Genomic DNA, 19,638 nt, shown 5'->3' with positions numbered 1-19,638 from the left:
GCCTGCATTACCGACAGCCTGATATTCAGATAAATATGTTGGGACTCGTGACCCATTATTGTGACTCTGGGGGCAATTATTACATTTGTAGCACATTTATGCCTACCTTATACATAAATTGTGTGCCTAAATTGAATACCAGTATGACTAGGATCTAATCTGTTTTAGCTATGTGCCCCATGAAGTGACAGAGGATTTTTCTCCTCGGGACCCAAGAACTGTACTTGTGAAGCAAGATGGTGGAGGGGATGCTTCTGTCACACCAGGATTGCCTTTGACCAAACTGGAAGGGGAGGAAGAAAAGGACATTTCAGAGCCTGTGGACCTGAATCCCTGTAGTGCAACATACAGCAATTTAGGTAAGTCCAGGTGTCATATATACTTTATCATTTAAACTCTGCCTTTAAAAATATTTTAGTGCACTAGCCAAATATGTTGTGTTTCCCTGTAGAAAGCATGTGTATTGCTCCATGGAGCAGTTATACAGTTGGAATTATAAATTTAACTTAGAAAAATATCCTGTTGTTAATTAAGCATGTATTAAACACCTGCTACCAGGAACCCTGTACCATCTGCTAAATTCTGACATGGTTCCTGCTTTGAGGGCTTCACTTGGAGGGAAAGAGATAAGCTTGATAATGACTTCGGTATAATATGATAAATGCAGTAATAGGGGCACATACAGAATACTTGTTTATGTTACACAGATGAAGGTCAAGAATGTCTTTCTGCAGATAATTTCTAAACTGAGTTAGTTGGTTTTGAGGAAGGGAGAATATTCTGACAAGAGGCAGCAACATGAACAGTAGTATGTTGAATGTAGTATGTTGAACAACCCTGTAGTGCTATTGAAATATAAACTGAGAAGTCAGGCAAGGTAATGCTTTTCAGGCGAAAACTTTAGATGCTCTGCTCAATGTGAGAACAAACCACCAAAGGGTTCTAAATGGAGAAGTGATGGGTTCGATTTGATGTTGTAGAATGTCCACTCTGCAGGCTACTTTGTGAGGATGAATTGGAGATAAATTTTCTGGTAGTTATTAGGGATGTACAAAGGACAACTTAAGGGGTAAGAGGCTTCTATTACGATAGTGAGGGGAAACACTGGACAGAACTGAGCTATTTAAGAGGGAAAATACTTAGGACTTAGAGGTTAATTAGCTATGAATAATCTAAAGACATTAATCTATCCCAAGGTTAGGCAGAGGCTGAAAGGCCATTTCTCAAAGAAGAGTGAAGGAAAATGCTGCACTGTGAAGAGGGTTGAGCTAGATAACTTCAGTATCTGCCAAAGCAACAGTTCCTTCAATTTTCTAATCATCATCATCACTCTTCTTCCTTGATACCCAATGATGTCTGACCTGTCTTTCCCCCTTATGTATGTCACACAGTTTCCTTCCTCCAAACAAAGAAACAAAGCTTGGGCTCAACAAGATTTCTGAATCTACTTCCAGAGGAAGTTGGGAGAGGTGACTAGCACAGGCACATGCAGAAAACTCTTAAGTACACTGACCAACTCCTATACTATAGCAAATTTGTAGTGTCTAATACCAGAGCATTACTTTCTTGATCTCTTTCTTTGTCTTTATTTTCCAGACTATTATAAAAAGAAAAAAAATCAGATAAGCTAGTCTATTTGGAAATAAGAGAATTCTCAATAAAGCCAAAAATCAAAGTACTTACAGGAGAAATATTGTGATATGTTCTCAATCATAACAAGCCCATTTCTGAAAATAAAACCTTCAAAGTCTGATAAATTCTAGAACCCTCTATGATTTATGGGTGGGGAAGAACTGACTATAGTTTATCCAAGCAACCATCCTGCATATATTTCAGTTTATTAAGACTATGTGTCCATACTTACCTGGCAGGGGAGATACCATGATCACAAAGGTTGTTTCCCCAGGGTGAGGCTTATCCATTGCACTCCGGATGTGCTGACCCCTGCGATTTCCCCAAATGTGGGAAACTCGACTGCATAATTTGTGGTAGTGGGGGACTGCATTCGCACTCTCCCCTATAAAAAATAAAAAAATTAAAAAAGACTATGTGTCCAATCAGCATATTGAACTATTTCCATTATTTGATATTTTATTAGGTATATTATAAATTTTTAAAATGCATTATTTATTTAACATCCTTAGGACATCAGGACAATAATATCAGGAATTATATATCAAATATTCTACATTAACATTTCTTTTGTGGTATTATCAGTAGAATGTAGTCATTCTAATTTTATAGATTATGTGGTATTTAATAGCATCTCTTCTTTAAGAGTACCCATTAGTCAATATCAGTTAAAATTAATTTTCTGGGGCCGGAGACATAGCATGGAGGTAAGGTGTTTGCCTTTCATGCAGAAGGTCATCAGTTTGAATCCTGGCGTCCCATATGGTCCCCCGTGTCTGCCAGGAGCAATTTCTGAGCATGGAGCCAGGAGTAACCCCTGAGCACTGCTGGGTGTGACCCAAAAAAATTTAATTTTTTATCTTACTGTCACCTGTATAATATAGGCTAGTAGAAAAAATAGTACATTGCTATAGTACATCGCTAAATATTTTATTTTATGAATATTTTAATTGCCTTTTATATTGATTTATTCAGTTTTCACAAAACCTTAGGAATTATGATCCAAAATACATCAATTTTTCAGTTGAGAAAATTAAGTCATTATTCCTTATTTAAGGTCATAAACATATGAGAATGAAGATTGAAATCCAATTGGCCCTTGGTACTGAACTATAATGGTTGTAAAATAGTGGGGAAAATTTAAATAACATTTCTAGTGGTTTTTTTTATTTTCATATTTAGTAATATGCTTTGAGACACAATTACTTAGAATACAAAAAGAAGGCTGGAGAGATAGTACAGCAGATAAGGCGCTTGCCTTGCCATGTAGGCCCAGGCTTGGTCCCCCACTCTATATATGCTCCCCAGCCTCCAAAAGAGTGATCCCTTAAAACAGAGCCAAGAGTAAGTCCTGACACTGCCAGGTGTGTACCAAAAAACAAACAAAATAAATAAATAGGAGACTAGATTAGAAATACCCCATCAACAAAACAACTTTCTCTTGACTTGTTTTACTTTTAAAAGTATGCATGAAAGGGCCCAGAGAGATAGCACGGCAGCGTTTGCCTTGCAAGCAGCCGACCCAGGACCAAAGGTGGTTGGTTCGAATCCCAGCATCCCATAGGGTCCCCCGTGCCTTCCAGGTGCTATTTCGGAGCAGACAGCCAGGAGGAACCCCTGAGCACCACCGGGTGTGGCCCCCCCAAAAAAAGTATGCTTGAAAGATTCATTAACAGTTTAGTAAACCAAGATACCACAATTAAAAAGTGGTAAAGGGAAAAATTGCTATTAAAAGAAAAAGTGTCTGGGGGCCGGAGAGATAGCATGGAGGTAAGGTGTTTGCCTTGCATGCAGAAGGACAGTGGTTCGAATCCTGGCATCCCATATTGTCCCCTGTGCCTGCCAGGGGCGATTTCTGAGCATAAGCCAGGAGTAAGTAACCCCTGAGCTCTGCCGGGTGTGACCCAAAAACCAAAAAGATAAAACAAAAAGTGTTTTTGTTTCCTTTTATATTAGTTAACAATGTTATAGTAATGTTACTTTGTTGTATTGCTATGTAACATAGCTTCACCTCAATTAATAAAATCTTTGAAAGTCAAAAAAAAAGTATGTGAGGCATGGCTAGAGCAACAGAACAGTGGGTTAGGCTTTTGTTTTGCATGTAGCCAACCCAGCTTCAATCCCTGGCATCCCTGATTGCCCCCCCAGACCCATCCAGAAGTGGTTGCCAAGAGTAAGTCCTGAGCACTGCTGGGTGTGGTCCAGAAACCAAAACTAAAATTAAATAAAAAATGTGATGTTTATAAACTGTTGTCTTGTTTTCCTGTAATACGAAGTAGCACTTGACTCCATAGGGTTATTTGCTTCTTGGAAAAAGTTTTATTGTGCTAGGAAATTAATAGCTAAGTAGTAACTTGGGGTTGACCCCAATAATTTTATAAACTGAGAAGCGTGGAATATACCCCTGAGCGCTATCAGTTGTAGCCCATAAACAAAAAATAAAATAATAAACCCCCCAAAATAGGGTTATCAAAGTTATAATATACATGTCAGTATAGCAAATCAGTATTGGATTTTTGCATACTTCCAACAATACAAAAATGAAAGTACGAAATACACATTATTACATCATCCTTACAGCCATAAAATACATCTAACAAAATATGTAGAACGTATGTGTAAGATACAAATCATTGCAAAAAGAATTTAAAGACCTTAATAAAAGTGAAAAAATACATGATTTTAATGCACCAAAATACTCAATATTATGCAAATGTAAATCCTTTTTATGGCTACTCTCAGGTTTTGTTGGGTTTTTTTTTTTTTTTTGAGGGGAGAGGTCATAACCCGGCAGCACTCAGAGGTTACTCCTGGCTCTATGTTCAGAAATCACTCCTGGCAGGCTCGGGGGACCATATGGGATGCCGGGATTCGAACCACTGTCCTTCTGCATGCAAGGCAAATGCTCTACCTCCATGCTATCTCTCCGGTCCCTACTCTCTGTTTTTATCAAACTCTTTTACCCTTCTAGTTGTTGCTAATTGCCAGTTAATTTATTAGGAGACAATGCAATATAAAAATAATCTTCTAGGGGCCGGAGCAATAACAGCGGTAAGGCATTTGCCTTGCATTGTGACCAACACAGGGCGGACCCTGGTTCTAATCCCAGCATCCCATATAGTTCCCAGAGCCTGCCAGGGATGACTTCTAAATACAGAGCCAGAAGTAACTCCTAAGTGTTGCCAGATGTGACCCCCCCTCAAAAAAAACCCCACAAATCTTCTAGCAAAGAGTATTGATATAAATAGACATGAGATGCAAAAAATGAACTTAAAACCTTCTTTAGCACCACATGGAAAAATTAACTGAAAATGAGCGTAGGTCTACAAATAATTGATAAAATTAGAAAATGATATGTTAAAATAGAAATTTAAAACTGCTTTTTCAAGATTCTATTAAGAACAGTCAACACGGGGCCAGAGAGATAGCATGGAGGTAAGGCATTTGCCTTTCATGCAGAAGGTCATTGATTCGAATCCTGGCATCCCATATGGTCCCCCGAGCCTTCCAGGAGTAATTTCTGAGCTGGAGCCAGGAGTAACCCCTGAGCGCTGCCGGCTGTGACCCAAAAACCAAAAATAAAAAAAAAAAACAGTCAACACTTGGGCAGAAAACATTAATAGAATATTGATCTGTTAACTGTTACATAACTAGTTTTATAAAATGTTATAAAAATACAACTTAATGGGTCAGAGAGATAACACAGTATATAGTATGCTTGCCTTGTGCACTGCCAACCAGGTTTGATCCCCAGCACCCCCATGTGGTCACTTGAGCCCTGCCAAGAGTGTTTCCTATACATGGATGTACTTGGAATCTATTATGCTGAGTGAAATAAGTCAAAGGGAGAGAGATAGACTCAGAATAGTATCACTCATCTATGGGTTTTAAGAAAAATTAAAGACATTACTGTAAAGGCTCAGAGACAATAGAATTAAGGACTGGAAGGGCTGGAAGGACCGGCTCACAATTTGAAGCTCATCACAATGAGTGGTGAATTCTTTTAGGGAAATAAGTACACTAACAACTAGCATGACAGTGTTAAAGAATGAGAGAAGTAGAATGCTGTCGTGAATTCAGATGGGTGGGGGAGATGGGGGGCTTTGGTGGTGGGAATGTTTCATTGGTGAAGGGAGTATTGTGTTTATAACTGAAACCCAACTACAAGCATGCTTTTAACCATGGTGCTTAAATAAAAATTTATATTTAAAAAAAAATATTACTACACTGAACAGGTGATAAGAGATCTGTGACCATAACTATGGTCTGTAATACCTTATTCCATTATAAATTTATCAGGGTATTTGCTAAGCAAAATGATTTCCAAAAGAAATGGTAAAAACATTTCTTTTAAAATAAGTCATCAGTATTTCCTCAATGTATAGCTCAAATTTTCTAGAAAAAAATATCATTTATGTTTCAGGTGGTATACCTGACTACAGATTTTATGTCTGTTAAAATCAGGAGCTTATAATCCATACTGCTGAGAATAAGTTGATAACTTGAATACTGCTCAGTTTCTTTGTAACTAAGTATTCTGTACATTGATTTTAAGGAAAATATCAACTCTTCCTTACTCCACAGATTTTTTTTTACTTGCTCCTTATAATCTACACATTATCTCAATTACACATGTTTAAATGCTAACAGTTTGAACAAGTATAACAAATGTTTCAATGAATGAACCAAAATTGTCTTTTGCATTATTTTTTGTTTGTTTGTTTATGGGCCACATCTGCCATGCACTCAGGGACTACTCCTGAAGGACTCCAAGGAATAAATGGTGTGGCAATGATTAAACCAACATCACCAAGGTGCAAGTCAAATGCCCTACCTCCTGTACTATCCTTCCATCCCCTTTTGCATCAGTTTTTGTTTGGAGGTCTGGAGAGATAGTATAGTCGGTAGGGCACTTGTCTGCATGCAGCTGAACTAGGTTCTGTTCCTGGCATCAAATATATAACCCTATGCCTCTCCAGGACTGATACCTGAGAACAGAGTCGGGGGTAAACCATGAACACCATCAGGTGTGATACACAGCATTCTCCCAAAAAAAAGAGGAGGTTTGGTGGCATTACCCTACCAGTGTTCCTCATGGGCAATTCTATATTCAGTGCATCTGGGTGGTATTCAAGTGGCTGTGGGGTTATGGGCATCAGATTAATGGGCTCTAACATGCAGAGCATCCCATCTAGCCCTTAGAGCCATTTCCTCAGTCCCTGCATTTGAAGTAGTAAAATTTCTAGAGGACTCAAGCTCTGCTTAGAAATATTGGTGTAGGGCCCGGAGAGATAGCACAGCGGCGTTTGCCTTGCAAGCAGCCGATCCAGGACCAAAGGTGGTTGGTTCGAATCCCGGTGTCCCATATGATACCCCGTGCCTGCCAGGAGCTATTTCTGAGCAGACAGCCAGGAGTAACCCCTGAGTATCGCCGGGTGTGGCCCAAAAACCCCAAAAAAAAAAGAAAGAAAGAAAGAAAGAAAGAAAAAAAAGAAATATTGGTGTAGAGCATTTTAAATCCCTTTTCATGTGTTCCTCTAATTAGCTGGATTTTTTTTCTGACATGGGGTATAACTTGGGGCTTCCTAATTAAGGATTTCTATAATCTTTGCCTCAGTTTTCTTTATGTGTGTTCTCCCAAGAAAACACCCACATTTTAAAATATTACTGGAAGCATATCTTTAAAGCTCACCCTTTAAACACTGAAGTAAAACAGGTTTCTGTCTCTAGTTCTTTTAGCAGATATGAATCATCATCAGCAACTAAATTTGAGGAGGCAAGTATTCATAAAGGAATGTCATTGAATTTCTGGGCTTGATGTTCTATATTAGACTTATGTCACCATAAATTACAGCTTTTTTGAAAAGAAAAGTGATTATTAAAAGTTTGTTAGTGGACTAGAGAGAAAGTTCAATAGTTTGAGCTCATGCCTTGCATGCAGTTGGGTTCATTCCTTGGCACCACATGATCTCCCAAGCACATAGGCAAGAACACTATTGAGCCACATGCCAGGATTCCTGCTCCTCTCCTACAGGTATGGCTGGGAATCTGGGCAGACAGCTGGCCAATGACCTCCTAGGCTGACCACTTAGTCCAGGAGACTGAGATCCCCAATGCCAAACTGGTCTTCAGGGCCACGTCTGGCAACTGGGCTCTGGGAGGAGGGGGGAGGAGGGAAACTCCAATCCTATGCTTTTTCAAACTGGAGGAAAGGCTGCAGCTGAACCCAGAAGATCCCACATGCCAGGATTACTGCTCCTCTTCTACTGGCAAGGCTGGGAATCTGGACAGACAGCTGGCCAAAGGCCTCCAGGACTGACCAGTTAGTCCTGGAGACCGAGAGCCCCCCAAGCCAGGCTGGCTTTCAAGGCCAGGCCTGGCATCTGAGCTCTGGGGGGATGGGGAGGAGGCAAACCCATGTTTTTCGTACTGGAGAAGGAGGCTGGACCCAGATGATCCTACATGCCAGGATTCCTGCTCCTCTCCTATGGGTATGGCTGGGAATCTGGGCAGACAGCTGGCCAATGGCCTCCTGGGCTGACCACTTAGTCCAGGAGACCGAAATCCCCCCATGCCAAACTGGTCTTCAGGGCCACGTCTGGCAACTGGGCTCTAGGGGGAGGGGGAGGAGGGAAACTCGTCCTGTATTCATACTGGACCCCTTGCAGTGGTGTCTTTTCTTACTAATACTCATTTTCTTAACCACACAGGCACAAATATACTTTTTAAGCATTATCTAAAAATGTTCTTTATTCTAGACAGTTCCTAGGAAAGGAAACAGAACACCAAAGATTTGGAGGATAACACTCAAATAGATCTTTAAATTCAGTCTTTATGGATATAACTTTCCGTACTGACTCCAAGCCGAAATCACAAACAATTCATATATATATATATATATATATATATATACATATATATATATACATATATATACATATATATTGTATATAGCTCCTGGCATGTATTGCCTCTCCCCTACCCCTGTGTCTCTTCTATCCCCTCATCTCCCAATCCTGATCTGTTATCTTTCCCTAATTTAACCCTCTTTACCCTCAGTTCCTAACTCGGTAGGCACCAAGATTGACCTCCTGCCCCAACAGACCACCTTCCAGCTTCTCAGTGAAAGACACCCTCTGGGTCCCTGTTCTCATGCCTTGGCAAAGAACTACAACCAGCACGCCTGCTGACTCATGCTTGATGGCCCCTCTCACCCCCACCAAATTGTGGACTGTTGCACGATACAGGAATCAGCCTCAGCATAACCCCCAGCTCAGACACTATATGGTCTCGTAATGCAGCAAAGCATCTCTCAAACTCAATTCCAAGGCCTGTGAATCAAAAAGTACCTTGGCTTTTACTCCCCACAAGAATATATCAAAAGACTTAATTGGGAGTCTTATATTGCCTATGGAAGCTCAATACCCGTATAACAATACATCTTAAGATGTGTATTCCTAAATATACAAGTAGCCTCCCCCACCACTTGTTTTATTCGAATACCTTTTCTTTTTAACTCAGTTTTATTTATTTGTTCTATTTTAATATATACATTTTTCCTCTATCCTTACCATTTTTGGTGCTGCTTGGTACAAAAAGCCTTGACTGGGATAAAAGCTCAGAACAAAACCAGACAACAGAGACTGTGTGTGCAGCCTGTCATCCTTACCCAGAATAGCACCAGCAATACAGTATGACACCATACGTTTTTGTATGGGCACAGTAAAAAAAGGGGGAAACCATAGACACAGAAACAAGATCTAATCTTCTAGGGATAAAAACTCACTTATTATAGCAGAAGGGTGCCCTCCATCCTGAACATGTGTCATGTGGATACAACCAGTCCCAGGAGATTGGACAGTGTTAGTCCAATCCCAAACCCCAGATCCCCAACATAGAAATGATACATCTCCGGGAAACATCACCAGGAACTAAACTCCTTTGGGAGATTTATAACACTACTCTGGCACCAACTTGTGCCAGTTTTGATATGACAACAAGGAAAGGAAAACTTGACCTAAGACCGGGCTGTCCTATCACATCACCTAACACTAAATGGAAATCAGAAGATATATCGTCCTTTGAACTGTGAAAAATAAGAGCACCAACAACAGAAAACTGACTTTGATAACCGTGACTGGACAGAACCTACCTTGGGACCAATAAGGAAAACCCTACCCTAGGGCACATAAACAACAACAACAAGATGTCTTATTGCAGAGGTCCAACTTGGACAACAGAGACTGAGCAGAACCTTTGGATCCATAATATCCTAGGCTTCGGCTTAGGGACTGAATGAAAACAGGGAGCAAGTGTTACAGAAGACTGAACACAACAATGGATAGGAACCTCACAGTGGTCCTCAAACTATGACCCGCGGGCCACATATTGTATTTGTATCTGTTTTGTTTCTTCATTGCAAAATAAGATATATGCAGTGTGCATAAGAATTCTTTCATAAGTTTTGTTTTTACTATAGTCAGACCCTCCAATGGTCTGAGGGACAGTGAACTGGCCCCCTGTTTAAAAAGTTTGAGGACCCCTGCTAGAACCTAGAGACTCTATCCTAGACCCTGACCTATAACCCGCGTAAATATCAAGATCGCTAACCACAGTGGCTTGATTTTCTCACACACAACCGAGAGGAAACTTTCCTGGCATCACAAAAAAGCCTTTGGGATGCAGTAATGAGTATATATGGAGCCAGGGGTTGATCCCATGATGGTATGCTTCAAGGATGGAGAAACCCTGAATCTCTTAGGCCACGGGAATTCCTTTTCTTCCCTAATGCTTACTGTGCCTATGCAAAAAAACAAGTGGGGGGAACGCCAAACCCTACCACTCCAGCAGCCATACTTTTTCTTGTTTTGTTTCGATTTGTTAGCTTTTGACTTTATTTTCCTTCTCTTTTTCCTTCCACTTTTCTCTTTCTTTTTCACTCTTGTGGTTATTATTTAGAGATTTATTTTTATTTGCCAGGTCCAATTATTTTTCTTTTTTCTTCCATTTTTCTTTTCTTCTTTTTTTCTCTCTCTTCTTTCTTTTTTTGGTAGTTGTCACCAAATTTTTTTTCTCCCTTTTTTCTTATCCTTTTTATCTCCAATGATGGTGGAATAAATGCTCAATCTACAACCAGCTGTAAAGTGGAGACCAGTTGCACTAGCAATCTGGGGGGTAGAGGAGGGAGATTTGGGGTGCATACTGGGAACGGGCAGAAGGAGGACAGCACTGGTCGTGAGAATGCCCCTCATTCATTGTCACTATGTACCATAAATGATGCAGTGAAAGATTTGTAATGCACTTTGGTCACAATAAAAATTAAAAAATTAAAAAGAACACTTTAGATTGTAGCCCCCAAACAAAAACAATCCATTACCTATTAACCATTCTAAATTATACATTTTCTAGGTTTTATAAAATTCTTTTACCTGAGATTAACATTCCAAAGCATTTGTTTGAGCATTTATTGTATTTCCTAAAAATATACTTATTTCTGTTTAAAAAGAAATTATAGTCTATATCTATCTTTAACACTACTTACATTAAATTATAGAGCTTGACTTTACTAGAATTAGTTGGTAGAGTGTAATATTGAACTTAAATGGAAAACTTACCCCCCCCCCCCAAATAAATTAACCCTGTTCTTGGTTAGGTTTTCACTAATGAAATCTTCCAGAACTTGGGTCTGTCAGCTGCTACACCTCTGTCATTCTTTAAAGTGGCCTGTGTATCTCTTTATTTGAGGCTCACTCAAAGTGGTTTGTTTGAAGCCAACTTTTGTTTTAATTGTTTGGCATAAAATTGGCGTCTCCCATAGTTTGCTACTGGGTGCTTAGATTTGACTGTGGTGGAACTGGCATATTAATACTTCTAGGTAGACTAGGATCCTTTTCCTTAGCTGCTGATGCTTGCTGCAAAGGATTGATGTAATGATTTCTAGATTCACCCTGTGAGAGGCCCTCTTGTCCGATAAGACTGGTGTTCAGTAGTGTGTGGCCTCTACATTCATAAACCCAACTGCATGTCATTGTGGACATGTTCATCTCTTCTTTTTATCTTTCCCTTCCCAATCTTGCCTATATTACTTGTTGTGAGCCCTGAAAAAATTAGATAAAAATTGGGATTAAAATTTAAATAGATATGTTTAATTTATTTGATCTTTAATTCTTTACACACATTTGCACCAACTTTTTCCTAGTGGTCAGCTAGGGGCAGGCCTCATTAATACTGTCTTGAAGGACTCCTGGTTTGGGGAAGATACATATGCAAGACTCAGGATCTTATATGATGGTTGATGCAGATAAAGGTTTACTGAACGCCTCTGCCTAAAGGAGGCTAGAAGACTCACTAAGGTTTTGAACAGTTTGAAAGCAAAGTTGTTTGCCATATTGACAAGGGAGAATATACAGTAGAAGGGAAAGAAAGCATGTGGAAAGACCTAGAACTTGATTGAAAGGACATCTTCACTGGAAGACAAGGACATTCTTTTTGAAATAAAGAGCTAATTGTACTCATTAACATATGCTCCTACCTAAATGGTTTTTTAGATTTTTTTTTTTTTTTAGATAAGCCATTTAGATCTAAATGGTTTTTTAACCTCGGTGATGCTCAGGGGTTACTCCTGGCTATGTACTCAGAAATCGCTCCTGTCTGGGGGGAAGGACCAAATGGGACACCGGGGATTGAGCCCAGGTCCTGAGTTAGCCATGTGCAAGGCAAACACCCTACCACTGCACTATTGCTCCAGCCCCTAAACGGGCCCTCTTTAAAGTGATTTTAATCTCTAACATTTAAAATTAGAGCTGTTGTCAAGTCCCAAGCAACCATTTGCTATGTGTTGCCTGTAGTGTATCTTCAATCTGCCTTTCAATAGATCTCTTTTGTCAGAGTTGCTGTTTCAATATAGTTGCATATTTTGCAACTCTATACTCACCTTCAACATGTTGGTCTTTAGGAGGTGGAGAGATAGTATAGGAAGTATAAGATGCTTAACTTTCATGTAGTGGGTCCTAGTTCATCCCATACCACTCACTCTCTGGTCCCCCATGCACTGCCAGGAGAGATTCCTGAGCACCACCAGGTGTGGCCCAAACCACTGCACCCCGCTCCAAAAGAAAGAGAGAAAAGTCTCATGTTCATATTTTTCTTCCTGAGGAATCTTAAGTATGCTTTTACTTGCTTAGATATCATTAAATTATTCCCATTTAATCCCTCTTTCATGATTTGTTTTTTAGAACATGATATACCAATTGAAGTTGTGTTTTTTTTTTAAGCAGACAGTGAAGAAATATAGCAGCACTAAAAAAAGAGAAAGTTAGGTCTAAATGTGGTTTAGGCAAACCTGTTGGCCAAAATGAATCTTTTTCCCAGCCTATATAGCAAGGCATGATTTAAAACACAATCTTATTTTTTTTTTCTATTTAGAGAGCTGGTATGCCACAAAAATGTAGACTATGTGATTTTATATCAGGCCTGCTGAAAACTGAGCTTATTTCTGTTCTCAGAGGCTTGAGAGGCATGTATAAGGATTAAAAGTTTAAAATAAAAACAGCTAAGAAACTGGCTTTTAAAACCTTGACCCAGATGATTGGAATTCAGTTAGGAGAACATATATTTCTTGGAGGAAAGAAAATATATAAAAAACACTTTTAGACTTGGGAGAATAACTTGAGCTACTTGCATGGTTTGTGGAATGTCCCCGGTTTCATTTGGAAGCTTTGATAGATAAGACTGAGAGCATTGGGGCCGGAGTGGTGGCGCAGAGGTACAGCATTTGCCTTGCACGCGGTAGACCTAGGATGGACAGCAGTTTGATCCCCCTACTTCCCATGTGGTCCCCAAGCCAGGAGCAATTTCTGAGCGCATAGCCAGGAGAAACCCCTGAGCGTCACCGGGTGTGGCCCAAAAAGCAAAAAACAAAGCAAAACAAAAAATACTGAGAGCATTGATATTCTGTAGGCAGTAGGAAGGGATATGGTCAGTTTTCTTACATTTCACTGATAAAGTGTATGTAGCTGCTCAGCTAATATATCTTGTCTTAGTTTCCAACTGTGAAATATTTTTCAGTTTATTTTGTTTTGTCAGTCATACCTGGTTGTGCTCAAGGCTTACTCCTAGCTCCACACTCAGGGATCACTTCTGGCGCAAGGGACCGTATGTGGTACCAGGGACTGAACTTGGGCCTGTTGCATGCAAGCCAACTATACTATCCATACTATTGCTCCATCCTGTAAAATATTGTTTTTGAAAGCCTTCTTTCCTTTTATAGTTTTGATATTTTTTGATTGTTTAAATTTTAATAAATAGGTAGAAAATGTACCCTACAAAGCTTCTTCTAGGGGTCACAGTACAACAGGTAGAATGCTTGCCTTGCATGTATCTAATCCATATTTGATCTGTGGCACTGTAAATGTTCCCCAAACTCCACCAGGAGTGATCTCTGAGCACTGAGCCAGGAGTAAGCCCTGATTGTCACTAGGTATGACCCAAAAATCAAAAACAAACAAAAACCCAACCCTGGTGTCCACATAGAAAGGGTTTTTTTCCTCCACCTCTCCTTCCTTTTCGCCTTCCTTCCTTCCTTCCTCCTTCACTCTTTCCTCTCTCCTTTCTTCCTTTACTTCCTTCCTTTGTCCTTTATTTCCTCCTTTTATTCCTCCTTTCTTTCATCCCTCGCTCCCTCCTTCCTTCTTTACTATTTCCTTTCTTATTTTCTTCCATCTTTTTCTTTTGGGGTGGGTGTTTTTTTGACTTTGGGGTCACACCCAGCAGCACTCAGGGCTTACTCCTGGCTCTGCATTCAGAAATCACTATGGACAGGCACAGGGTACCATATAAGATGCCAGTATTCGAACCACTATTGGTCCTGGATTAGCTGCATGCAAGGCAAATGCCCTACTGTTGTGCTACCTCTCCAGCCCCTTCTTTCATTTTCTTCCCTCCCTCCCTTTGTTTGGTCCAAATATATAAATGAGCAATATCTACCCTCAGTGAGCAAATCTATAGGAATTCAGACGAGCTAGATCAAGTGTTTGAGTGCTCTGAGAGAAATGTTTACAGTATAAAACTCAAGTCCCAGAAAAGCAGAGGTCAACTGGGAGATGTGCAATAAGAAATACCCCTTAGAGTTGAGATGCCTAGAGATTAATGCAGTGGGAAACCATTTCTATAAGAAATTCAGTATGAGCAAAGACAGTTTAAAGTGGACAAGAACACCTGAATAACTGCAAGCAGTTTGGTCATTCAGCTGAAGATGTAAGAAGTGCTACAAGGTTTTGAAATAGGTACTATCAAGGTCAGTTCATAAAAGGCTCCCTTTCTGTCCTTAGCAAAGAAAATTCGGGATTAAACTCCCATTCTTTTTTTGTTTTGTTTTGTTTTTTTGTTTTTGGGCCACCCCGGCGTTGCTCAGGGGTTACTCCTGGCTGTCTGCTCAGAAATAGCTCCTGGCAGGCACGGGGGACCATATGGGACACCGGGATTCGAACCAACCACCTTTGGTCCTGGATCGGCTGCTTGCAAGGCAAACGCCACTGAGCTATCTCTCCGAACCCTAAACTCCCATTCTTAAAAACAGAATTAAAAAAAAAATTTACTCATCATGAGTTAAATAATTCTGAAGTTAATCATTATTAAGTTTCAGGAGACAATGTTTCGACATCAGTCTCTCTGCCAATGTCCATTTCCTTCCACTAGTTCCTCAATTTTCTTCCCGCCTTTTAATCTGCCAGTAGAGCAGACACTTTTCTCTATACCAATAGAATTTTTTTTTGTTTATTTTTTCGGGCCACACCCGTTTGATGCTCAGGGATTACTCCTGGCCTAGCACTCAGAAATTGCCCCTGGCTTGGGGAGACCATATGGGACGCGGAGGGATCCAACCACGGTCCTTCCTTGGCTAGCGCTTGCAAGGCAGACACCTTACCTCTAGTGCTACCTCGCCGGCCCACCAATAGAATTTTTTAAGTAAAGGATTACCATGATCAGCTTTGATATTTGGGGAGGGGAATAGGGATCTATTGACTAGTGCCAATGAGAGAGACGAAACTAACAAGGGACTATCACCTATTACAGCATCCCAAAGGAGGGATCTGCTCAGTGATGTTTCACTGCATCTCACCTTCTCGAGCTAGGGTAACTCTGGGAGGGAGCCTTTATTAGTACAGCAAGAGTTCAGTAAGTACCAAGTTCCTATAGCATTGGCAATGTTAAGGATACAATATAAAGGCCAGATGTGACTGAAACTGAATTTATGTGATTTGTAGTATGGTTTGCTGATTTGCTTTATTGAGATATCCATTTATATATAACATGTAATTGTGTATTCTATAATAAAACTCACCTTTTTGAAATAAGCAATTCAATGAGTCAGTATATTCAGCCATCATCAGTATCTATTACTGGAACATTTCATCACCTCAGACATATCCACTGACAGTCATTCTCCATTTCTCTGCTCTACTTCCCCTAGCCCCTAGCAATCCTTAATATACTTGCTATCTCTGTAAACTTATGGACATTTCATAAATGTAGAAACATTTTATATGAGGTCTCCTGTGAATTACTTCTTGGCATGTTTCAAGATTGTAGCATATATCAAATACTCTGGTATGGCTGGTACCACATTTATGTATCCTTTATCAGTTAATAGATATTTGAATTGTTTTCACTTTTTGGCTATTAGGAACGTTGATATGAACATTTTGAAGATTAGAAATGCTGTTTCAGGGCCCGGAGAGATAGCACAGCGGCGTTTGCCTTGCAAGCAGCCGATCCAGGACCAAAGGTGGTTGGTTCGAATCCCGGTGTCCCATATGGTCCCCCGTGCCTGCCAGGAGCTATTTCTGAGCACACAGCCAGGAGTAACCCCTGAGCACCGCCGGGTGTGGCCCAAAAACCAAAAAAAAAAAAAAAGAAAAGAAATGCTGTTTCATGGGGCCGGGCGGTGGCGCTGGAGGTAAGGTGCCTGCCTTGCCTGCGCTAGCCTAGGACGGACCGCGGTTCGATCCCCCGGCGTCCCATATGGTCCCCCAAGAAGCCAGGAGCAACTTCTGAGCGCATAGCCAGGAGTAACCCCTGAGCGTCACAGGGTGTGGCCCAAAAACCAAAAAAAAAAAAAAAAAAGAAATGCTGTTTCATTTGGCAACTCTGTTTAACTTTTTGAGTACCTACCAATTTGTTTTCCAAAGTGTTCGTGCCATTTTTAGATTCCCATAAGTAATACAGAGTATGAGCTCCTCTCTCTTTTTCTATCTTTCTCTCTGTTACTCGCTCGTTATGCTAGTGCTAGCTCAGTGGGTGTAAAGTCTCACAGTTTTTTTTTTTGGGGGGGGGGGGTTTTGGGCCACACCCGGCGGTGCTCAGGGATTACTCCTGCTGGCTGTCTGCTCAGAAATAGCTCCTGGCAGGCACGGGGGACCATATGGGACACCGGGATTTGAACCAACCACCTTTGGTCCTGGATCGGCTCCTTGCAAGGCAAACACCTCTGTGCTATCTCTCCGGGCCCAAGTCTCACAGTTTTGAATTGCATTGTTCCTAATAAATAATGATGTTGGGTATCTTTCCATGTATCTGATTTTTGTTCAAGGTTTAGTTTTATTTTCCTTAGTCATTCTTTGAAGAAATGTCTATATAAATATTTTGCACACTTTCAGTCAGCTCATTTTAATTTTATTTACTTATTTATCTATTTTTGTTTTGGGCCCATACCCTGAGATGCTCAGGGGTTACTCCTGGCTATGTGCTCAGAAATTGCTCCTGGCTCAGGGGACCATATGGGATGCTGGTATATATAGAACCCAGGTCTATCCTTGGTCAGCTGCGTGCAAAGCAAATGCCCTACCACTTTGCTATTGCTCCAGCTTCATTTTAGCTTTAAATTATTTATAAATACTGTATGTTAGTGCTCGCTTCGGCAGCACATATACTAAAATTGGAACGATACAGAGAAGATTAGCATGGCCTCTGCGCAAGGATGATACGCAAATTCATGAAGCGTTCCATATTTTTAAATTTAAAAAAAAATTCTGTATGCTAGTCTTATATATAGGAGTTGTGTATGTTTTGTTCTATCTGTGCTTTGTCTTTTCACTTTCTTGAAGTCATCCTCTTATAAAAATACATTTGTTTTTTGTTTTTGTTTTTGGGTCACACCCAGCAACGCTCAGGGGTTACTCCTGGCTCTACACTCAGAAATCACTCCTGGCAGGCTCAGGGGACCATATAGGATGCCGAAATTCGAACCACCGTCCTTCTTCATGCGAGGCAAATGCCTTAACTCCATGCCATCTCTCCAGCCTGATAAAAAATGTTTTAATTTTAAAGTACTGATTTATATTTTCTGTTGTCATTATTGCTTTAACTCTCATATCTAAGAAACTATTTTCTAATCCAGGGTCAACAAAGATTTATTTCTTTTTTTTTAAGAGTTTTGTAGATTTAACTGTTATTCTTATGTCTTCTAAAAGTGACATTTTTTTTCTTTAGTCTGTTTACTTGATATTTTATTGCCTTAATTGATTTTTAGGCATTAAACTAACTTTACAGGGGCCGGCAAGGTGGTGCTAGAGGTAAGGTGTCTGCCTTGCAAGCGCTAGCCAAGGAAGGACCTCAGTTCGATCCCCCGGCGTCCCATATGGTCCCCCCAAGCCAGGGGCAATTTCTGAGCACTTAGCCAGGAGTAACCCCTGAGCATCAAATGGGTGTGGCCCAAAAAAACAAAAAACAAAAAAAAATCTAACTTTACATTCTTGTGACAAATTCAACTTTGTCATGGTTTATAATCCTATTTATAAGTTGTTGGATTTAGTGTCGAAGTACTTTGGAGGATTTTGTGCCTCTATTCATATGAGTGTCTGCTTTTGATGGTTTGCTGTTGATATAAACCTCAGATTTCAAGGTTAGAATTTTCCCCTTCTGTTATTTTGTAGAGTCAGTAAAAGATGGATGATTATACTGCTTTTAACATGAGTGTAGAATTCATCAATGAAGTCATATGGTCCTGAACTATTTTTCTGGGAAATTTTTAAATCATTAATACAATAGTTTCTAAGTTATAGGTACCTGTATTTCTAGCCTGTTCGTCTCAGTTCTAAATATTTATTCCTTTAGTCATCAAGAATACTTATTGAGTACTGGCCATCTTGAAAATTAGTATTCCCATGCTTGCTATGTATAAATGTGTATTTTTGTCTATTTGTCAATGTAGAATATAAACTGATCCTTGTGAAAAAATATTTTATACAATGCCTCTGGCGAAGAAAGGACATCCTTAAGGTTCCGTTAAGGCCATTCCTACTGTACTCAGGGCTTACTTCTGGTTCTGTGCTCAGGGATTACTTCTGGTAGGCTGAGGGAACCATATGTGATTTCAGAGATCAATCCCAGGTCATACACATAACAAACAAGAGCCTTACCGACTACTATCTCTCTGGCCCCATAGACCTATAGGTATTCTTGGAGAGAGTCAACAGGCATAGGAAATAGAATGAATTGTTATTATAGTCACAGTTTATGTTGGTAATTACCTTTGGTATTGTTGTAAGGAAATGACTATATCAAAACAAGCCATCATCTTGGTTCTTACCATCTTCTGGTCAACCAGTTGCTTTCTATCTGCTAAGAAACAATAATATGTATTATTTTTAGGTCTATTATTATAAAATATCACAAATGGTGATTTAAACAAACAGATGTATTCCACAATTCTGGAGGTCAGGAATCTGGAATCAAAATGTTAGGCAGGCCATGTTTCCTCTTTGACTCTGGGAAGAATCCTTTTTACTCTTGATCTTAACCAAAAGGTCGAGAAGTGATAGGAAGCATCCTTTTTAGCTTCTTCGTAGCATCTGGTGGTACAATCAGATCCTGGAATTGCTTAGCTTGCAACTCCAATGACCTCCTTCTCTACTTCTACCATCAGCTAGTACCTCCTTGTATATCTTCCTTATGGACAACAGTCATGTTGGACCAGGTTACACTCAGGTGGCCCTGATTTTAATTAGT

The 19,638-nt window shown here is 40.0% G+C and overlaps 1 protein-coding gene and 2 non-coding genes across 3 annotated transcripts in view; all 3 read left to right on the top strand.

Moving 5' to 3' along the window:
* Positions 1-19,638, top strand: part of PEAK1 (pseudopodium enriched atypical kinase 1) — a 101,232-nt gene that overhangs the window by 51,595 nt on the left and 29,999 nt on the right. The window contains exon 3 of the mRNA XM_049777577.1: positions 178-359. Within this exon, the coding sequence (XP_049633534.1) occupies positions 178-359 (182 nt within the window). The remainder of the gene's footprint in view (positions 1-177; positions 360-19,638) is intronic.
* On the top strand, positions 1,857-2,020 carry LOC126027233 (U1 spliceosomal RNA). The gene has a single exon (XR_007502230.1). It is a non-coding gene; the product is annotated as a U1 spliceosomal RNA (small nuclear RNA).
* LOC125996417 (U6 spliceosomal RNA) lies at positions 17,537-17,643 on the top strand. Its single transcript, XR_007491264.1, has one exon. It is a non-coding gene; the product is annotated as a U6 spliceosomal RNA (small nuclear RNA).

This window comes from Suncus etruscus, chromosome 1 (assembly GCF_024139225.1).
Source record: "Suncus etruscus isolate mSunEtr1 chromosome 1, mSunEtr1.pri.cur, whole genome shotgun sequence".
Lineage (NCBI taxonomy): Eukaryota > Metazoa > Chordata > Mammalia > Eulipotyphla > Soricidae > Suncus > Suncus etruscus.
Note: the sequence above shows the minus strand (reverse complement) of the source record. Positions and strands in the feature narration are given on the sequence as shown.